Source organism: Zootoca vivipara, chromosome 3, assembly GCF_965207765.1.
Source record: "Zootoca vivipara chromosome 3, rZooViv2.hap1.1, whole genome shotgun sequence".
NCBI lineage: Eukaryota > Metazoa > Chordata > Lepidosauria > Squamata > Lacertidae > Zootoca > Zootoca vivipara.
The window spans coordinates 74,879,191-74,896,557 of record NC_142586.1 but is presented as its reverse complement, the minus strand read 5'-3'; the positions used below and the strand labels follow the sequence as shown (position 1 = coordinate 74,896,557).

The following is a 17,367-nucleotide window of genomic DNA, read 5'->3' as shown; positions in this document are numbered from 1 at the left end:
AATTCCACACACCCACACACAACATCGTTTCATTACAACCGAGGAGACACAACTTGAATTCACAGGTGCATACTTTCATTTGTACTTTGCACATCCATCTCAGACTGAAAAAGGCAAATAGCAAGGTTTCTCCTTAGTTCAGCACATTTCTTTTGTGCTACCAATAGGGGGCTGCAGAACATCGAGTTCCGTTTAAGTCAATGAGGCTCCTAGTCACAATAAATACACAATCCTCGCATAAGACATCAATTTGGCCTACAACATGCACCGATAGTTTCATAACCAGCATGAGAACTGAGCAGTTGGATACTGTTGAGAGTTGTAAGGCATTTCTTGTATGTTTCTTGTATTATCTATAAAGGGAGATGGCTCAGTATCACAGTTAAATTGGAATTTAGATAAGTATTCCTCTGTCAAGTATCTTCCAATGGATGGAGCTGCTTTCAGAGGTGCTGTCAAGGATATGTGTTAGCCTGGACTGTATTTAGACCACCTACCTAACAGCTTCTATGCAATCCTAGGTAAGAAGGTAATGCACTTCTTTTAAAAATGCACAAGGGAAATGTAAAGGAACCTATTTCTCATTCACTGCACTAGAATTCTCAAGGTCAATTTTAATTCCCAAACAGCCAAAAGAAGAAAAATGTTGTTCCATTAGCCTGGCTCTGCTACCATCAGAAGACATGAACATAAACAGCTGCAGCTTTGTAGTACAACTTTTCCCCACAGCTGCTGGCATTTACTGATTAATATTATCAATTTTCGTGGAACTTGTCCCAAATCAGCATTTTGAAAAGCCTGAAACTGACACCTATCTGACAACCGTAATAGCATCACAAACCCATACTGTATTGTAAATCAATTCCATGTGAAACTTTCACAGGGCAAAATTGTAGATTATGATCTTGGGTAAATAAGTACATTTCCAAATCGCCAGCACAGTCTTTCAGCATCGACACAATATTTTTCTCAAGAGGGAAGATTGCATTTTAAAGAGCGGGGACATTTGTTGCCATAATGGAATTGCATTATGCCAGAGGTTCTTTACTTACGCAACCCTCAAAGTCTCCAATCGCCAAAGAGAACGAGCATGAATCGACACGGCTCCACCCTCATAATGGACTGTTCTGCAACACAAGAGGAATTTTCTGAGTTTCCCAGATCTTAAGGCTGAAAGTAGCTGATAGTGTTTTAGAGAGAGCTGGTTTAGTTTCTTCAAAGAGAAACTGCTGATCCTAGTGTGCCCAGATCCAGCCTGCTTTCACCAGAGGCAATAGAAAGTTAAACACCAAGCAAAGCAATACCGCTCTCTTGAAATCTGGTGTCCATTTCCAGTCTCTTGTGGCTTCTTTCCAGTTGATATCCTACTGAAAGATTTGCATTCCAAGATATATTATATATTTTGGTGAGCTAGTAAGCTACCTTTACTAGTTAGGTAGAGCTGGCATGAACACATCAAACTAGTGTCCAGTTTATTTCTCTGAGATCTGTTTAATCAAATGAATATTTCAATCATTTCCTTTCTTCATAGATATTCCCTCTTAGAATGAAAAAGTGCACAAATATGGCTATTGTACAACATATTACTATATATTAGATAGGTTTTGTTCATATTCTAGCACTCTTGCCTTCCAGGAAAATAAGAGACTAAAATAGTTGCCCTTGCAAGTTCCCCTACAACCCAGGGAAGGGGAAGCTGTGTAGGAAACAGTGTGGGAAGTGAACTAAGAGCATCCCAAGAAAAACCTGCTAGGTGGAATAAATATGAGGGAAAGGGAGAAAGCTCATGAGTGAGGAAGCTGCTATGGGGCACAATCAAACCTGCTGAGCCCGTGAATATCTCTGCAGGGTGTACTATAGGGAAACTTTACCAAAGCCATTTTTGGCAGGAACAAGTGTCAGCTAAACCTATGTTGCCATAGTTATGCAGGAGGTTTCAATTAATGCTTATTTTCTTGTTTGGACAGTAATAAACTGAGAGGCATTGAGAAGCCTGCGCAGTTTAGATGAAAGGTCAGCTCCAATAAATATATTCCTGTTTCTATAATCTCCAATGAAAACAAAAAACAACCACTTCTTCTTGCCTCTACTGTTGTCTTATTACAAAAACCGACTAAGGGGGTGACTAAGCAAACCACACTGAGCCTTTGTCAGCCCTCCAAGGGATCATAAGGAAAAGTGGAAATGGCTTGCTTAGGAAAAGTGGAAATGGCTGGAGTGTAAAAGCTGGAGTGTCAAATAAAATTCAAGGATAAATCTGTGGGTAATGAGGGGTCACAAGAACCTTTAGGCATCACGACAGGTGCTAATGAGAGTAGTCAGATTTTTTAAATTATTATTTTAATGGATAAACGGGAGTTGACAGCTGTAAAAAAAAACCTTTAGGCATCATGGCATCACAGCAGGAGACCTATAGGAACCATGAATATTTTTTTCTTCAAATGACAAATGAAGGGTATTAGTAGACCACAGAAAAACCTCTTGGGCTAACCACCTCTGAACTAGGGTACGGAAATTGGTAATTTGCTCAGAATTCACTACAACCCTATAGACAATTCAACATTGTCCTTGATCTTAAAACTTCCTACGAGTATTCCTTGCCTTTCTGCTGAACATATGAAGTTACACTACTGGGACAGGTGTGGGGGGCCCCAGCAGACCCAATCAAATTTCTACCAATTTATTCTGTTGTGGTTAAAAAATAATCATATTTGTGTAATATAAATTAGGAAAATGCAAAGGCCTGCCCGTGGCTAAACCTAAACAAGGAGCCCAGACCACCGAATCTATTCCATTTAATTAAAACAACAAATTAGTTACATGGAATAAAAATTGAATTATTACTTTATATTCCCCTAACACTAATTAATAACCATGATGGAAAAGCTTGTCAGAGAACTGAATAGACTCCAATGCAGATAATTTAAAAAGATACATACGTTTTTATTTATCAGTACAGAACAAAAAGACCTGAATAAAAGGCATCTAAGACAAGACATGGTTCCTCTTACATGTATATGTCTGTCCTACTGAATTCATTAAACTGGTGAGCACATACAACTGGGTTCACTATTGCAGTCTTAAATGAAATAGCTACTGCTGTCACAAATGCTATCGACCTACTGTCCCATATGTTTCTATTTCTCAGCTTACTATTCCCATTTAGGAACTTTGCAGAGAGTACTGTAACAACTTAGTGCCAGAGGTATGCTTGAATTGCAAATCAAGCTATCTAATTTTTTACATCTGATGGAATATCAGATCCTGCCTCATTACTTCACAACTACTGCTTTCACTATATACTATAGTGCCCCACAAATAGAAACCCAGGCTGCATCTGGACACATCAAAAAAGCAATTCGGTTAAACGTGTTGTAAACTTCATATAAGGAAATCTAGTTGGCATATGTTGTAATGCATATAAAGCGCTTTATCGTTACGAATGTAGCTGAGTCCCCATGATAAGTTGCTTAGCCCCTTCAAAAACAGAAAGGCAGGGTGTGCACAGACCAGCAGTTTTTCATGCACTCTGTTGTTTAGAAGATGGGCTAAAGCTCACACACATTTTGGTTTATGCCACTGTAAACCTTCTTCAATTTTTCCCTATAAAAAATTATCATGCCTCTCATTAAAGAATCCATGCTTTGAAGCAGCTAGCCTGGATAGAATCGTTGTGCTGTTTCTCTCCCAGCCAATGACTCCCCCCCCTGCCCACGCAGTATATTTCAAAGCCTGTGCCATTGAAATTATGTACCAAACAATCTATACACTTTATTAATTTATCACTGTAGGGTCCCATTTGCTTTTCTTCTCAGCAAGGTGTATTTAGATCTAAGTTGGCACAAGTGCAAAATTGCATAGTCTACATTTCTTAAAGAATCAGAAATCTGTAGATGTCAAAAAAAAAGGAAAACACATATGCATAGCATATTAGGCATCAGAAATGAGGGACAAAATGAATTCTGATCGAATTGAATGTACCTTGGAAATATTTTCAAGCAAGCCATCTTTGTCTGACAACACAGACAAATATGTTGCCTAAACGCATTACGACTTATGAAATCAAGTGTATTTCAATTAATTTTGACATGGGTGGCCTGTATCTAATAAACGAGGGCTTTTTCTGCCAAAGAAAGGCAGAAAAGGGCCTCTATGTCATTAACCAAATGCAGTATCCTGGAAGAAAAATCAATTCATTTTAGTCCGATAAACCTTTGCACTCCAGTTGACGAAATCTTGTTGTGGTATCTTGTGCTTTTCTGAACCCTATAAACCTGCCTTTATTGTTTGCCTATCCCTCATAGCAGCATGTTTTTAAAATGGGATGGATTTATTGTCAATTTAGGTTTGATTTAATCTCATGGTTTGGATCTGTCCTTTTCATTTTTATTTTTTTAAAAGCTAAGCAATCCTTCTGTCAGTGGATTCTAGCACAATTCTAGCACAATTTTAAATTCAAGAAAAGCTAACATATGAGCACTGTTAACTTGGGCTGCCACCCCACATGCTTCACTTGGCAACCCAGCCTACCCAACAGCTCTTTTGCCAACTTCCCTTCTCCCACACCTAGCCAACCCCTCCTCACTTTGAACTTTGAATCTGACCAAAAAACAACCCTCCCTTTATACCTCACCCATTCCTCCCCTCACAGCTCACTCCAACCCCCAGGCCCTTTTAATAGAGGGGAGGCACTTCAGAGAGGACTTTGCCAAACTACTCTTCTTTGAAGTGCCTCCCCTCCATTAAACGTCACTTGAGTCCTGGGAGGATTAAATATGGCTACTCCCAGACATTGCAACTCCCTTCCTTGAGAAGCTAGACTGGCTCCCTCCTTGCTTTCCTCCCACCAGCAAGTGAATACTTCCTTGTTCAAACTGCTTTTAATGAAAGGGTTGGTGCTGTGCTGTTTTTATTGGAATTATTTGTCCGGTTTTAATCAGGGTGGGGGGGGTATATGTAGATAGGTGGTTTTAATTCTATCAATGTTTAATTGTTTCTTCATGATTGGGTTTTTTAGCTGCTTTTATCAGCCTTGAGTCCCTGTCAGGGGAAAGGTAGAGCATAAATAAATATATAATATGGTTTAAGTGTAGCTTGTGTTTATAGAAGACTAAAACGAGAAGTCTGACCAAATGCAGCCCAGGAACTAAATTAATTAAAATGTATTTTTGCTCCCTGATAGAAAAACAGGTGGGAGTAACAGAAGATACATTGACTGCTCAAACAGTGAGCTGATCATCCTACCATATTCATTAGAGATATGATCGTATAGAGCTTTGCAATGGAGCTCCATTTCCATTTTGTGTGCTGTTATTATTTATTAAATGCATATAGCTGTCCATCATTAACATTCCCTGGGTGGCTTACAACAAAATTATTAAAATATACTGCTATAATTAAAACCACCCATGAGTAATAACAGACAGCAAAGAAACTTCCTTGGATAGAGACAGCATAAAATAATTTGTAAAACAATAACTAAAGGAGCAATCACTGTTAGGTGTCATTCTATAACTGAGCCGCAAATAATTCAGGGTTCACGTATTTTAAATTGCCCAGACCATTCTTATACAATCCTGGTATTTCTTGTCAGCTCTGATGTGGGATCCATGAAACCTGTGTACAGTTAAATAAGCATGTGGAAATGGGGCTTTTTTTATTCCCTTAAATCTATTTTCACTCTTCTTAATGAGAAGAGTACTAATTGCATTCCCTCTCTGGATTTTTTTAAACCACCAATTTATATAGCACTTCTATTTATATTCAGCAACTCAGTAAAGCACTTAACTATCGCTTCCATTTTAAATATAGGGAACAGATAACGTGAGATAGCAGCTGGAACATGAACATTCAGTCCACCAAATTCCAATTTGTAATGGAAGTGGTGGGAAGGGCAGGACGCCACCTCTTGCATTTTTGTTCCCTGAGGCAGCTGCTTCAACCTGCCTCATTGGCGTTTCCAACACTCTTTAATCAGTGTCATATTAACCAACACAAGTCCCAATTATAACACATTTTATTGTAATATTTAGCAGACCTATCATGGCCAGTTTCAATCTGGCTATTTGCCCAGGTTTAGCACTGAGGTGGCTTTGCTCACTCTGGTTGATTACCTGTTCTGGGAAACAGGTAAGGGTAATGCAATGTATTGTTTTTAATGGTGATTTTTGTTTTACTGTTACACACTGCCCTGATGTTTTATGATGATATCAATAAATAAATCTGCCAATGATACTGTACTCAGCTCTATTTCTCCACACCATCTGAACCAGATGAAGCTGTTTTGGCAAAGAACCAGGACCTGTGGATAGTAATGGGTTGAATGAGGACCAATAAACAGAAACAGGATCTTGGCAAGACAGAGGTACTGCTGGTGGACAGTTCCTATGTGAATGGTCTGTTCTAAATGAAGCCACACTCACTCTGAAGGACTAGGTTCATAGTCTAGGGCAGTGGTTCCCAACAGGTGGTCCGCGGACCCCCAGGGGTCTGCGAGCTATGCCAGAGGGGTCCGCAAGATGCTATTAGAATAAAAAATATATTAAATATATTTCGTATGATAACAGATTTTTTGTTTTGGCCGCTTCCTGCATGAGCAGAGTCTAGCGCAAAACTAGAATTAGATAGAGGCAGTAGTTCTGCTGTATGCCGTCAGATGGCGCTTTACAAACACTACTGTTTTGCAAAGAGGCAGTGCGCGCATTCTACTAACGCTCACCTCCCCAAGATGCTTTGCGCGTGTCGGCTTCATTTTTGCGCTACTGCGCAGATACCCTGTCTTCTCCATTCCCCTCCCTCCTCCCTGGCGCGCACTGCCTCTTTGCAAATCAGTAGTGTTTGTAAACAAAGTGTTTTTCGCAGAAGCTACAGTTCGCGTAGTTAAAAATGGACCGTTGGTTAAAAAGTGGTTCATCTCATTAAGAACTGAAAATTAAAACTAACTGTATACTGATGGAGTACTCTGTTGTAACTGTAAAAAACGTATAAATATAAAATATAAAAAGACTCTTAATTTGGCTCTCACTTTTTAATTTTAGGATTAGGAATTAATGGGGGTCCTTGTCACAATAGCGGCTCGATGAGGGGTCCTCGAGAAAATTTTGTTGGGAACCCCTGGTCTAGGGATACTCAGCACTGTTTCTTGAGGCATAGCTAGTTTCAGTGGTGAAACTAATTCAGCTGGCATGCCAGCTATGCCTGTTTCTGGGGGAAAACAAACTGCAATGTGCTATATACACTGGACTTCCCTTGAAACTTAAGGTGATGCAGAATGCAGCTACATTTTCAGCAGTTGCATGCAGGACCACAATGCAGGATTGGGCTTTCTCTCCAATAGTTTCCCAACTGTGGAATTCTTTCCACCTGAAGGTGAATAATATACACCAACACTAATGTGTTTTTATCTGTTTCTAGAATCCTATTTGTTCTCCTTAGCATTTGCATACCTGCCAAGTCCCGGACTGCAGAATCCGGGACCGGCAGCCGCGCAACACCAGAAGTTGCGTAGACGCAACTTCCGGTGTCGCTTTGCCCATCTATGGGCACCAAAAATGGCCGACACCGGAAGTCGCGCCTACGCATGTCCGGAAGTGCGTGGACGCGACTTCCGGTGTCGCTCTGCCCATCTATGGGCACCAAAAATGGCCGACACCGGAAGTCGCGTCTACGCATGTCCGGAAGTGCGTGGACGTGACTTCCGGTGTCGCTCTGCCCATCTATGGGCACCAAAAATGGCCACCGCCGACACCGGAAGTCGCATCTACGCACTTCCGGACATGCATAGACGTGACTTTCGACGCTGGCGCCGACCATTTTCGGTGCCCATAGATGGGCAAAGCAGGAAAAAAATGGCCGCCGGCAGGAGACTTTTAGGGAGAAAAACGGGAGATGAAGAGAAACGGGGGACCGCCGGGAAACGGTACGTAAAAACGGGGTTTCCCGGGGGAAACGGGGTACTTGGCAGCTATGCGCATTTGATGATTGAAGTTTAGGCTATCATAGGTTTTAGGATACTGGTGATGATCTTATAACCAACTAGCTGGCCCTGCCATGCGTTGCTGTGGCTCAATCTGTTAAATGGAGCCTCGGAGTCCCCCTTCAGACTCCACTCACCTTCAGAGTCCCCCTGTTTTACACGTGTTATGTTTACACAGGTGCATCCTTGTGACTCCCCCCACCCTGTTCCGACCCATTACCTTTCCTGCCCCCTACCCCCTCCGGCTCATCCCTGTGATTGGGCCCACCCTGTCCGGACCCATGACCTATAACAGTGTGGAGGATGAAAAGTTGGGAACGATGGCAAGAGGAGGAAGAGTGGGAGGTGGCTCATGCCTTAGGCAGCACAATCTCTTGCACTGGCCCTGTTAACTTTGTATTTCACCATTTTTTGCCAGCTTTTAAAAACCTATTTTTGCTTTTTTATTCTTCTTTTTTTACTTTATATTGTGGTATGGCTTCTTGGAGGACTGAGCTATTCCATATTAGCGTTTTCATGATTAATTTTTCTGATCATGTAGCTTGTGGGACTGTCCTCAGGAGGTGACACAATTAATGATGCTCCATGATCCACGGATTCCATGAGGGGGAATATGCTCAAACGTGAGCCCCAAATGAAGACAAGATTGGCAAAAGCCTAGTTTTATTAGATTTTGGTCAATCTCACACTTACCTCCCCAGGCTATACAGTCCCAAATTCCCAGAGGGTAGCAGATCAATAACAATTCCTTCTACTTCACTTTTTTCATGCTGGCATTTTCCCCAGTGATATCAGCTATAGACAAGGGGTCAGTCTGGTCTCAGTGCATTTGGTCAGTTGCTAATAAGAGTCTCCCCAACTCATGGGGCCTGTGACACAGCCCATTTCCTAGAGTTATGGGGCTTAGGGAGTGATAAGTGCAGCAGTTATTTTGCTGGTTCCTTCTCAGAACACCCTAGGGTTACACCAAGTGGCCCAGTTCACAGTATCCTGTCAAGACCATCTCTTTCCCCTCCCATCATAAAATTTACCTTCTTTGCTCTTCTCCATGCTCTCCTGAAGGGACAGTCAAACATTCATCCATGTGACCATGTAACAACCGCAGGACATCACCTCCTATCAGGTAACCTATAATTAGGGGGGGGGAGGCAAACATTATGTGTTTTAGGATTAACCCAAGCTCAAAATCTGCAAATATCTACTTGCATTCAATTTCAAAGAAGCCTGATACTACTGGGTTTAAATCCGCACCCCTGACTCCTAGGTTTTTGTTTTTTAGTTTTAGTTTTATTTGGTTTTAAAAGGACTATAGTAAGAATAGAAGTCATGGATTCACTACTTATTAAGTCTGTGGGTGCCCTGTGCACATGCAAGGTTTTGCAGGCACTATCTGAAGTCATGTCTAGAATAGTAAGTGCAGTAAGTGATCTGTTAAAAGATGGCAATCATCGGTCTATGTGTCAAAAGTCAGATTTCCTGCTTTTTAACAAGGCTATTGGGGAAAGTAGCCATCTTTTAATGGCACTAATCAAGGTTTAAGCCTTGCATACCCTTGGAGAGAATAATCTGAAACACTATTGTGTTTACATTACATGATTGAAATGTAAATGTAAAGTTTAGATTTGAGTGATAATTTCTGTAATAATTTAAATCAATGATTGATAAGTGAAGTATAGATATTAGAGATAAATGCTAGAAAACCATAAAAAGGGTTTGATGGAAGTCAAGGCTTGAAAAAGCCAAAGGGACAAAATATGAAAAATAAGGAGATGAATATGAATATTGTATTGTTAAAAAATTAATAAAATACTATATGACAAAAAAAATGTAAATGTATGATAAAATCTATAAAGATTATTTGCTATCAATAAAAGCTACTACCACATACAAAACAGAAATAAGAGCTTTTAACTGCATAATTATGATTCAGTGCAGACTTCATTAAATATAATCATAGTAAAAGCTATCTGGCAAACCAGGAATCCATGGTTTCCCTAAGGTATTTTTACACAGCAGTAAAATCAGATAAATTGTAAGTCAGCACTAATGTGCACTCCCACAGTACTGTACTGATTTTTGTTACATGTAAAAAAGCAGACACTAAGCAAGATTATGAACGATTTGGGAGTGGGTGGCTAAGAGAATGCCAGAAAAATCAAAAGCCAACACGACCACCTGCCTATCATCCAGTGCATTCCCTCTCATTATTTATTCATTTTGCACATTATAAAATCAAGTGTCCTTGAGTAGGACTGATTTTATGACATGCGGCAGTACCATCTGTCTCACTTTCCTCCAATCCCTAAATAAAATAATGTAAAGGTCCTGAAGTACTTGTTCAATACAGCAATTATCTGCAGGCGGCCATTATTACTGAAACAGCTAACTGATAGTACAATTAGCATTAGCATTATTATGTTATCAATATTACCTTGAGCTGCTTCACTTCCTGAACTGATGGGGGCTACACTCCACAGTGTTTGCTGGAAGGCTGCATCAACTCGCAAGCTGCCATTACCATAAGACAAATGCTGCAAACATAAGAGAAGGAGAGAGCTAATTAATATAATAATAATAATAATAATAATAATAATAATAATAATAATAATAATATTGATTGTCACCCAGCCCAAACCCCCTGATGATCTCTCCCAGCGGCTTCATGTAGATGTTAAAAAGCATGGGGGAGAGGACAGAACCCTGAGGCACCCCACAAGTGAGAGCCCAGGGGTCTGAACACTCATCCCCCACCACCACTCTCTGAACATGGCCCAGGAGGATGGAGCGGAACCACTGCCCCCAGCACTGTTATTAAATTATTATTAAACTATACTACAATAATATACAAGAACCTGTATTTATCAAATATCATGGAAGTAGATTTCAAGTTGTGCAACAGGACTTCCCTTCCTCTCTTCTCCCTACCCATCTTAGTCACCCTCCTCTGCACACATTCCAGCTTATCAGTATCATTCTTAACAGGTCCGGCCCTAAGGCTGGGTGGCCCAAGGGGGCGCCGCGCTGCTGCACCCGCGGCAGCCGCTTTGGCCGAGGAGGCGGAGGTGGACCACAGCTGGCAGGTCATCCGCCTCCGCCATGCCGCGCTGCGCCCGGAGCCTCCTCCCTGCCAGAGGAGCCACCCTCCAGCCCCGCCAGCAGTGCCGCCCTCGCCCGCCTCCACCATGCCGTGCTATGGCTGCAGTCTCCTCTCTGCCGGAGGAGCTTCCCTCCAGCCCTGCCAGCAGCGCCGCTCTTGCCCGCCATGCCACGTCGCGCCCGGAGCCTCCGTCCCACCGGAGGAGCAGCCCTCCAGCTGCTGCCTGCCCGGAGGGAAACGTTGGTGTGGGGGTGAGGGGTGCCGGAGGGATTTGTGCACCACTAGGGGCGAAAGTCCCTTCGTTCCTCCCCCCAATAAAATACTTGAGGGGGCAGCCCCCCTGTTGATGGGAATTGCTGTTTAAATGGTGTGCATGGACCACATCATGTGATCAATTATCCAGGGCGGGGCTTACCTGCCCCCCACCCCCAATATTTTGTGGTCTACTAAGACCACTAGATCACTTTCACATGTATTACTGGCAAGCCAGGTGTCCTACATCTTATATTTGTGCATCTGGTTCTTCCTGCCTAAGGAGAGAACCTTACATTTGTTCCTATTGAAATTCATTTTGTTAGTTTGGGTCCAGTTCTCCAATCTTTTAAGGTCATATTGAATTCTGATTCTGTATTCTGCGGCATCGGCTACCCCTCCCAGTTTGGTGTCATCTGCAAATTTTAAGAGCGTCCGCTCAATTTCTTCATCCAAGCCACTTATAAAGATGTTGACCCTCCAGCTTGCAACTCTTGATATTGCTTTATTATTTTTATTACTTTGAATTTTATCTCACTATTCATATGCAGAAAGAAAAAAGCAGACTGTGAAATTAATAACAAATTGAAAAAATCATTGGGGTTCCAATTAACCATATGCACATCAACAGTGCTATACAGTTCTTTACACTACTAGACAATGCTCTGCACAGGGAAGTTTCCTTACATATTGAGAAGAACTGGACAATCGGGCTCACAAGGAGCTGTGTATAAACACCACAAACCCTTCCTGCATCCACACTGGAGTTTCTAAATTGAAACAACAACCTATGAAGCCAAAAAGTCACTCAAATGTCATTGCAGAAGCGAGTCACCTGCATTCAAGCTCAAACCCAATTTTCTTCAGGTCTCTGGCTTGATGCAACTGTCAGTGAACAAAAAATACTGAGTAATCACTGAATTCATGCTGCAAGTAATAGCTTTCTGATGGCATTTTTCTTTGAAGCCGGGGTTACATGAATCAAAATTTCTGCTAAAAGACATGCTTTGCCCTAGGGAACTGATAGGAAGCACCAGATTCAGATTAATATGACTTCTCAACCATCCTCTCTGTACACTTAGTGGTGTGCAGGACTGACACACAAACTAACTCTGCCACTTATATCTTTATGGCAATGAGGAATCAGCAATGTGTTTATTTTCCAGTTCAGAGGTCTTGATCAGCATTCAAAGTGCCAGCTCCCTTGTCCTCTGTCTTACTCATGTCACTTCCATTTCCATGCAATGTCATAAAGAAGTCAGGGTTCTTCCCTATAAAAGCTGTCATAGTACGGTGCGCCAAGTTGTTGAATATCAATCCAGTCTTGCCCATCATAACTCATGAGGCCCCCAGGAGTATAAGCAGACACCACTTGGAGCCCCTAGTGTTTTTCTGTATAGCCAGAAGCCAATTATCTTTCAATTTACCAGGCTGTACTATATTATCATCATCATCATCAATTGCCCACTCTTCAGTCTAATGTCCCAGGGCAGGTTACAACAATTTAACAATTTAAACACAATGGCGAATTAATAATAATAATAATAATCTATTTGTACCCCGCCCATCTGGCTGGGTTTCCCCAGCCACTTTGTAAAAACAGTTTAAAACAAATTACAATAAGAGAAATATGCTGGGTGGGTGGGTATGTACAGTGGTGCCTCGCTTAACGAATGCCCTGCTTAACGAAATTTCCGCTTAACGAAAGGATTTTTCGAGTGGAGGTTGCCTCGCTAGACGAATTCGTTTTATGAAAAATTCGTCTAGCAAATCGCGGTTTCCCATAGGAATGCATTGAAATTCAATTAATGCGTTCCTATGGGCAAAAAAAAACACAGAAAAAATTCAATGCATTCCTATGGGATTCGCTAGACAAATTTTTCATTATAAGAAAAGACCCGTGGAACGAATTAAATTCGTCTAGCGAGGCACCACTGTATGTATGTATGTATGTATGTATGTATGTATGTATGTATGTATATGTGCAGTTATAAGCCAGGACTATGCCTTTGCAACCTTCATTACTACTAAAATAGGCAACAGCTTTAAGCAGCTATGTATTTTGTAGTAAAATCAGAATTCAGTGCAAATACTGACGAGACATTCTGAGTATATTGTACGAAGAATTTACTTCCCGTCCCTTATGTTCCTGTTACACCCCCACCCCTTATGAAAAATAAACATGCTCTGATTGGTGTGCAGAGACAAGGCTGTAGAATACATGTTTGTTTATAAATAAACCATGCTGTTTTAGCATCTGACCTAATGGTAATAGGTAACTGCATTATTTTCATCTGCCTCTGTGTTCTTTACTAAGAAGACAAGAGCCCCTTTGGATCTGGCCAAAGGCCCACCTGGTGCAGTGTCTTGTTGTCACAGTGACCAACCACATGGCTATGAGAAACCCACAAGCAGGACATGAGTGCAGCAGTGTTCTCCGCACCTGCCATTCCCAGCAATGGATATTTTAGAGGCACACCACTTAAAACATTGAAAGTAGAACACATCAATGATGACCAGTAGATTTTGAAGGGGCAGAGGAACCAGAGACCAAATTGCAAACATGCGCTGGATTATGGAGAAAGTTAGAGAGTTCCAGAAAAACATCTACTTCTGCTTCATTGACTATGCAAAAGCATTTGACTGTGTCGACCACAGCAAACTATGGCAAGTTCTTAAAGAAATGGGAGTGCCTGATCATCTCATCTGTCTCCTGAGAAATCTCTATGTGGGACACAAAACTACAGTTAAAATTGGACATGGAATAACTGATTGGTTCAAAATTGAGAAAGAAGTATGACAAGGCTGTATATTGTCTCTCTGCTTATTTAACTTATATGCAGAATTCATCATGCGAAAGGCTGGACTGGATGAATCCCAAGCCGGAATTAAGATTGCCGGAAGAAATATCAACAACCCCAGATATGCTGATGACACAACCTTGATGGCAGAAAGCGAGGAGGAATTAAAGAACCTTTTAATGAGGGTGAAAGAGGAGACCACAAAATATGGTCTGAAGCTCAATTAAAAAAAAAAACTAAGATCATGGTCACTGGTCCCATCACCTCCTGGCAAATAGAAGGGGAAGAAATGGAGGCAGTGAGAGATTTTACTTTCTTGGGTTCATGATCACTGTAGATGGTGACAGCAGTCACGAAATTAAAAGACGCCTGTTTCTTGGGAGAAAAGCAATGACAAACCTAGACAGCATCTTAAAAAGCAGAGACATCACCTTGCCTACAAAGGTCCGCATAGTTAAAGCTATGGTTTTCACAGTAGTGATGTATGGAAGTGAGAGCTGGACCATAAAGAAGGCCGATCACCAAAGAATCGATGTGTTTGAATTATGGTGCTGGAGGAGACTCTTGAGAGTCTCATGGACTGCTATAAGATCAATCCTATCCATTTTGTAGGAAATCAGCCCTGAGTGCTCACTGGAAGGACAGATCTTGAAGCTGAGGCTCCACTACTTTGGCCACCTCATGAGAAGAGAAAACTCCCTGGAAAAGACCCTGATGTTGGGAAAGATTGAGGGCACAAGGGGAAGGGGATGACAGAGGATGAGATGGTTGGACAGTGTTCTCGAAGCTACCAACATGAGTCTGACCAAATTGCGGGAGGCAGTGGAAGACAGGAGTGCCTGGCATGCTCTGGTCCATGGGGTCACGAAGAGTCGGACACGACTAAACGACTAAACAACAACAACAGCCATTGATAACCTGAATCTTCATGAATTTGCCTAATCCTCTTTTAAAACCACCCAAATTGGTGGTAACGACTATATATATTGTGAGAGTGAATTCCATAGTTTAACTATGTGGTTTATGAAGAAGTACTTTCTTTTGTCTGTCTTGAATCTTTCAAAATTCAGCTTCATTGGATGTTCATGAGTTCTAGTGTTATGAGAGAGGGTGAAGAACTTCTACTTGCTCTGCACCACAAATGTTGTAACCTTTCTTTATAAGGGAGGTTTTTTTCATCTCCTTGATCATTTTGTTGGACCTTTTATGAAACTTTTTCATCTCCACAATATCTTTTGAGGTAAGGTGACCAGAACTGTTTCTGTATGTGGCACGATAGTGAGCTCCTCGCTAAGAGCCCACACATTTTCATGTCATATGAACCAGGTCAATGACTAATACATAATAATAATAATAATAATAATAATTTTGATTATTTGTACCCCTCCCTTCTGGCTGGGTTGCCCAAGCCACTAGGTGGCTTCCAACATATATAAAAACACAATAAAACATTAAACATGTATGTATTGACTTTCAGATCCAATGCCATATCAGAAACATAATCTAAAAATTAGAGTCTGTCTCACTAAGCTTTGTTAAGTACCATGCAATTATTATACTCAAAACATACTTCACTTACCAAGTACCTTTCTGATGAGATACTAACTAGGATGAGATCATCCCCAACACGTACTTTTTCTCCTTCAGAACGCTGTTTGGAAGCAGGATGTATTGTCCACCAGCAGGCCTCACCTACATTACCAGTGATTAATGGAAAAGATGGGCAGAAGAATGTAAAAATCACCTTGATATACATTGTTTCTATTTTTGCATCTAATTGTGGTTTTGGGGTGCAGTGACTTGTCATGGTTTTGACATATTTTGCTGAAGAATGAACAAGGGATCACAATTTTGTAGTAATAAATATTATTTTAGTTCAATAGCTCCCCAAAAGCAAATGGCTAGCCTGCTGGCAGCTTTATTTATTTAAGTACGTTTGTATCCTGCCTTTTTCCATCATGGAATCCAAGGCACTATAAATGTGGTTCCCAGGTAATCATCCATCCAGGCACTGACCAGATGCAGACCTGCTCAGCTTCAGCAAGGTGTTGGTCTACTGCACCTTTAGACCATAACCTGAGACAAGTTCATATTAAAAATTCCACAGTTAATGTTCAACTGTTACATTAACAATTAATTTTTGTCTTTGACCTCTTTTTAAAATGATATTTTTGAGAACACGGAACATGGTTAGGATGGGACTTCTATTCTACACTTGGTGGTAGTCCACACCATTTAAAGATTGCGGAAGATTGCGGAAGTGTGATATCTGCATATGATCAAATGATTCCACATCTCCTGTCAACGAAAGACGAGTCTGCAAAGCAAAAAATAGCAACTGCCACACTGTGAGTGTTAAATAAGAGTGTTAAACGAATAGTTCTAGAAATGTTGCTATTAAAATCAAACTGTGATAGGCACACAATTTTCCTATTCTGTAGAATGGATATAGTCTTTATAGTATGCATTCTCACAAAGCTGATAATAAGAAACATGCAACTAAATTCACCTTGGAGAGATGGTCTCCACTGCCCTATAAAATATTGAATGAATTAGCTTTAAAATTGCAAGCAGAACACTATCTGAACAGAAGAAAGTAAAAACCAGTCTCAGTTGAAAGATTCACTAGGGATTCCAAATAATAAATAACTTACAGTGTTTGTATGTTCACATATATTTTTAACAGGAAAGGAACTAGGCATGTGAGGTAAAAAAAGGAACATATAATATTCTAAAGTCTAATGGAACATACAAACCAATGTTGTTAGTTGTATAATACTGTAAGTTTCTGTTGGAAATTTAAACCCATTTCAACTTGCTGCCATATAAAAGAATGTGCAGTTTTTTTTGCTAAGCTTTTATTTACCTGTGGTATCTTCTTGCAAGCCTACATCAAATGCCAGTTTGTCCATTGATGTTCTTGAGGTGGAGAGACAACACAGGTACTAAGAAAGAAGGAAAAGAAAAACTAGTTTTATGCTCCTTATTCCATTTAGACTTATAATACATACAATTTGCTATATAATACTGTGAGGGAGATGGAGCAACTGCAGATATGGGCTTGCCAGAAGAGGGCAAGGGCTATTTTAAGGGGGCGTTTTTACATACAGAATGCCAGCATAAACAGAGATATAGACTCAGAACTCAAGGCATAAACAACTGCTACCTATGTGGGAGACATAGCAAAACCACAAAGTCTGAAAGCAGGAGAAAGCAGGAGAGAGAATGCTGCAAGAGAGAAG

The 17,367-nt window shown here is 40.9% G+C and overlaps 1 protein-coding gene across 4 annotated transcripts in view; it reads right to left on the bottom strand.

Moving 5' to 3' along the window:
• RYR2 (ryanodine receptor 2) overlaps positions 1 to 17,367 on the bottom strand; it is a 251,063-nt gene that overhangs the window by 156,996 nt on the left and 76,700 nt on the right. For all 4 annotated transcript variants that reach the window (XM_060272866.2, XM_060272867.2, XM_060272868.2 and 1 more), the window contains exons 5-9: positions 16,992 to 17,070; positions 15,705 to 15,817; positions 10,407 to 10,506; positions 9,007 to 9,103; positions 1,053 to 1,127 (exon numbers count right to left, since the gene is read on the bottom strand). In XM_060272866.2, the coding sequence (XP_060128849.2) occupies positions 1,053 to 1,127; positions 9,007 to 9,103; positions 10,407 to 10,506; positions 15,705 to 15,817; positions 16,992 to 17,070 (464 nt within the window). The remainder of the gene's footprint in view (positions 1 to 1,052; positions 1,128 to 9,006; positions 9,104 to 10,406; positions 10,507 to 15,704; positions 15,818 to 16,991; positions 17,071 to 17,367) is intronic.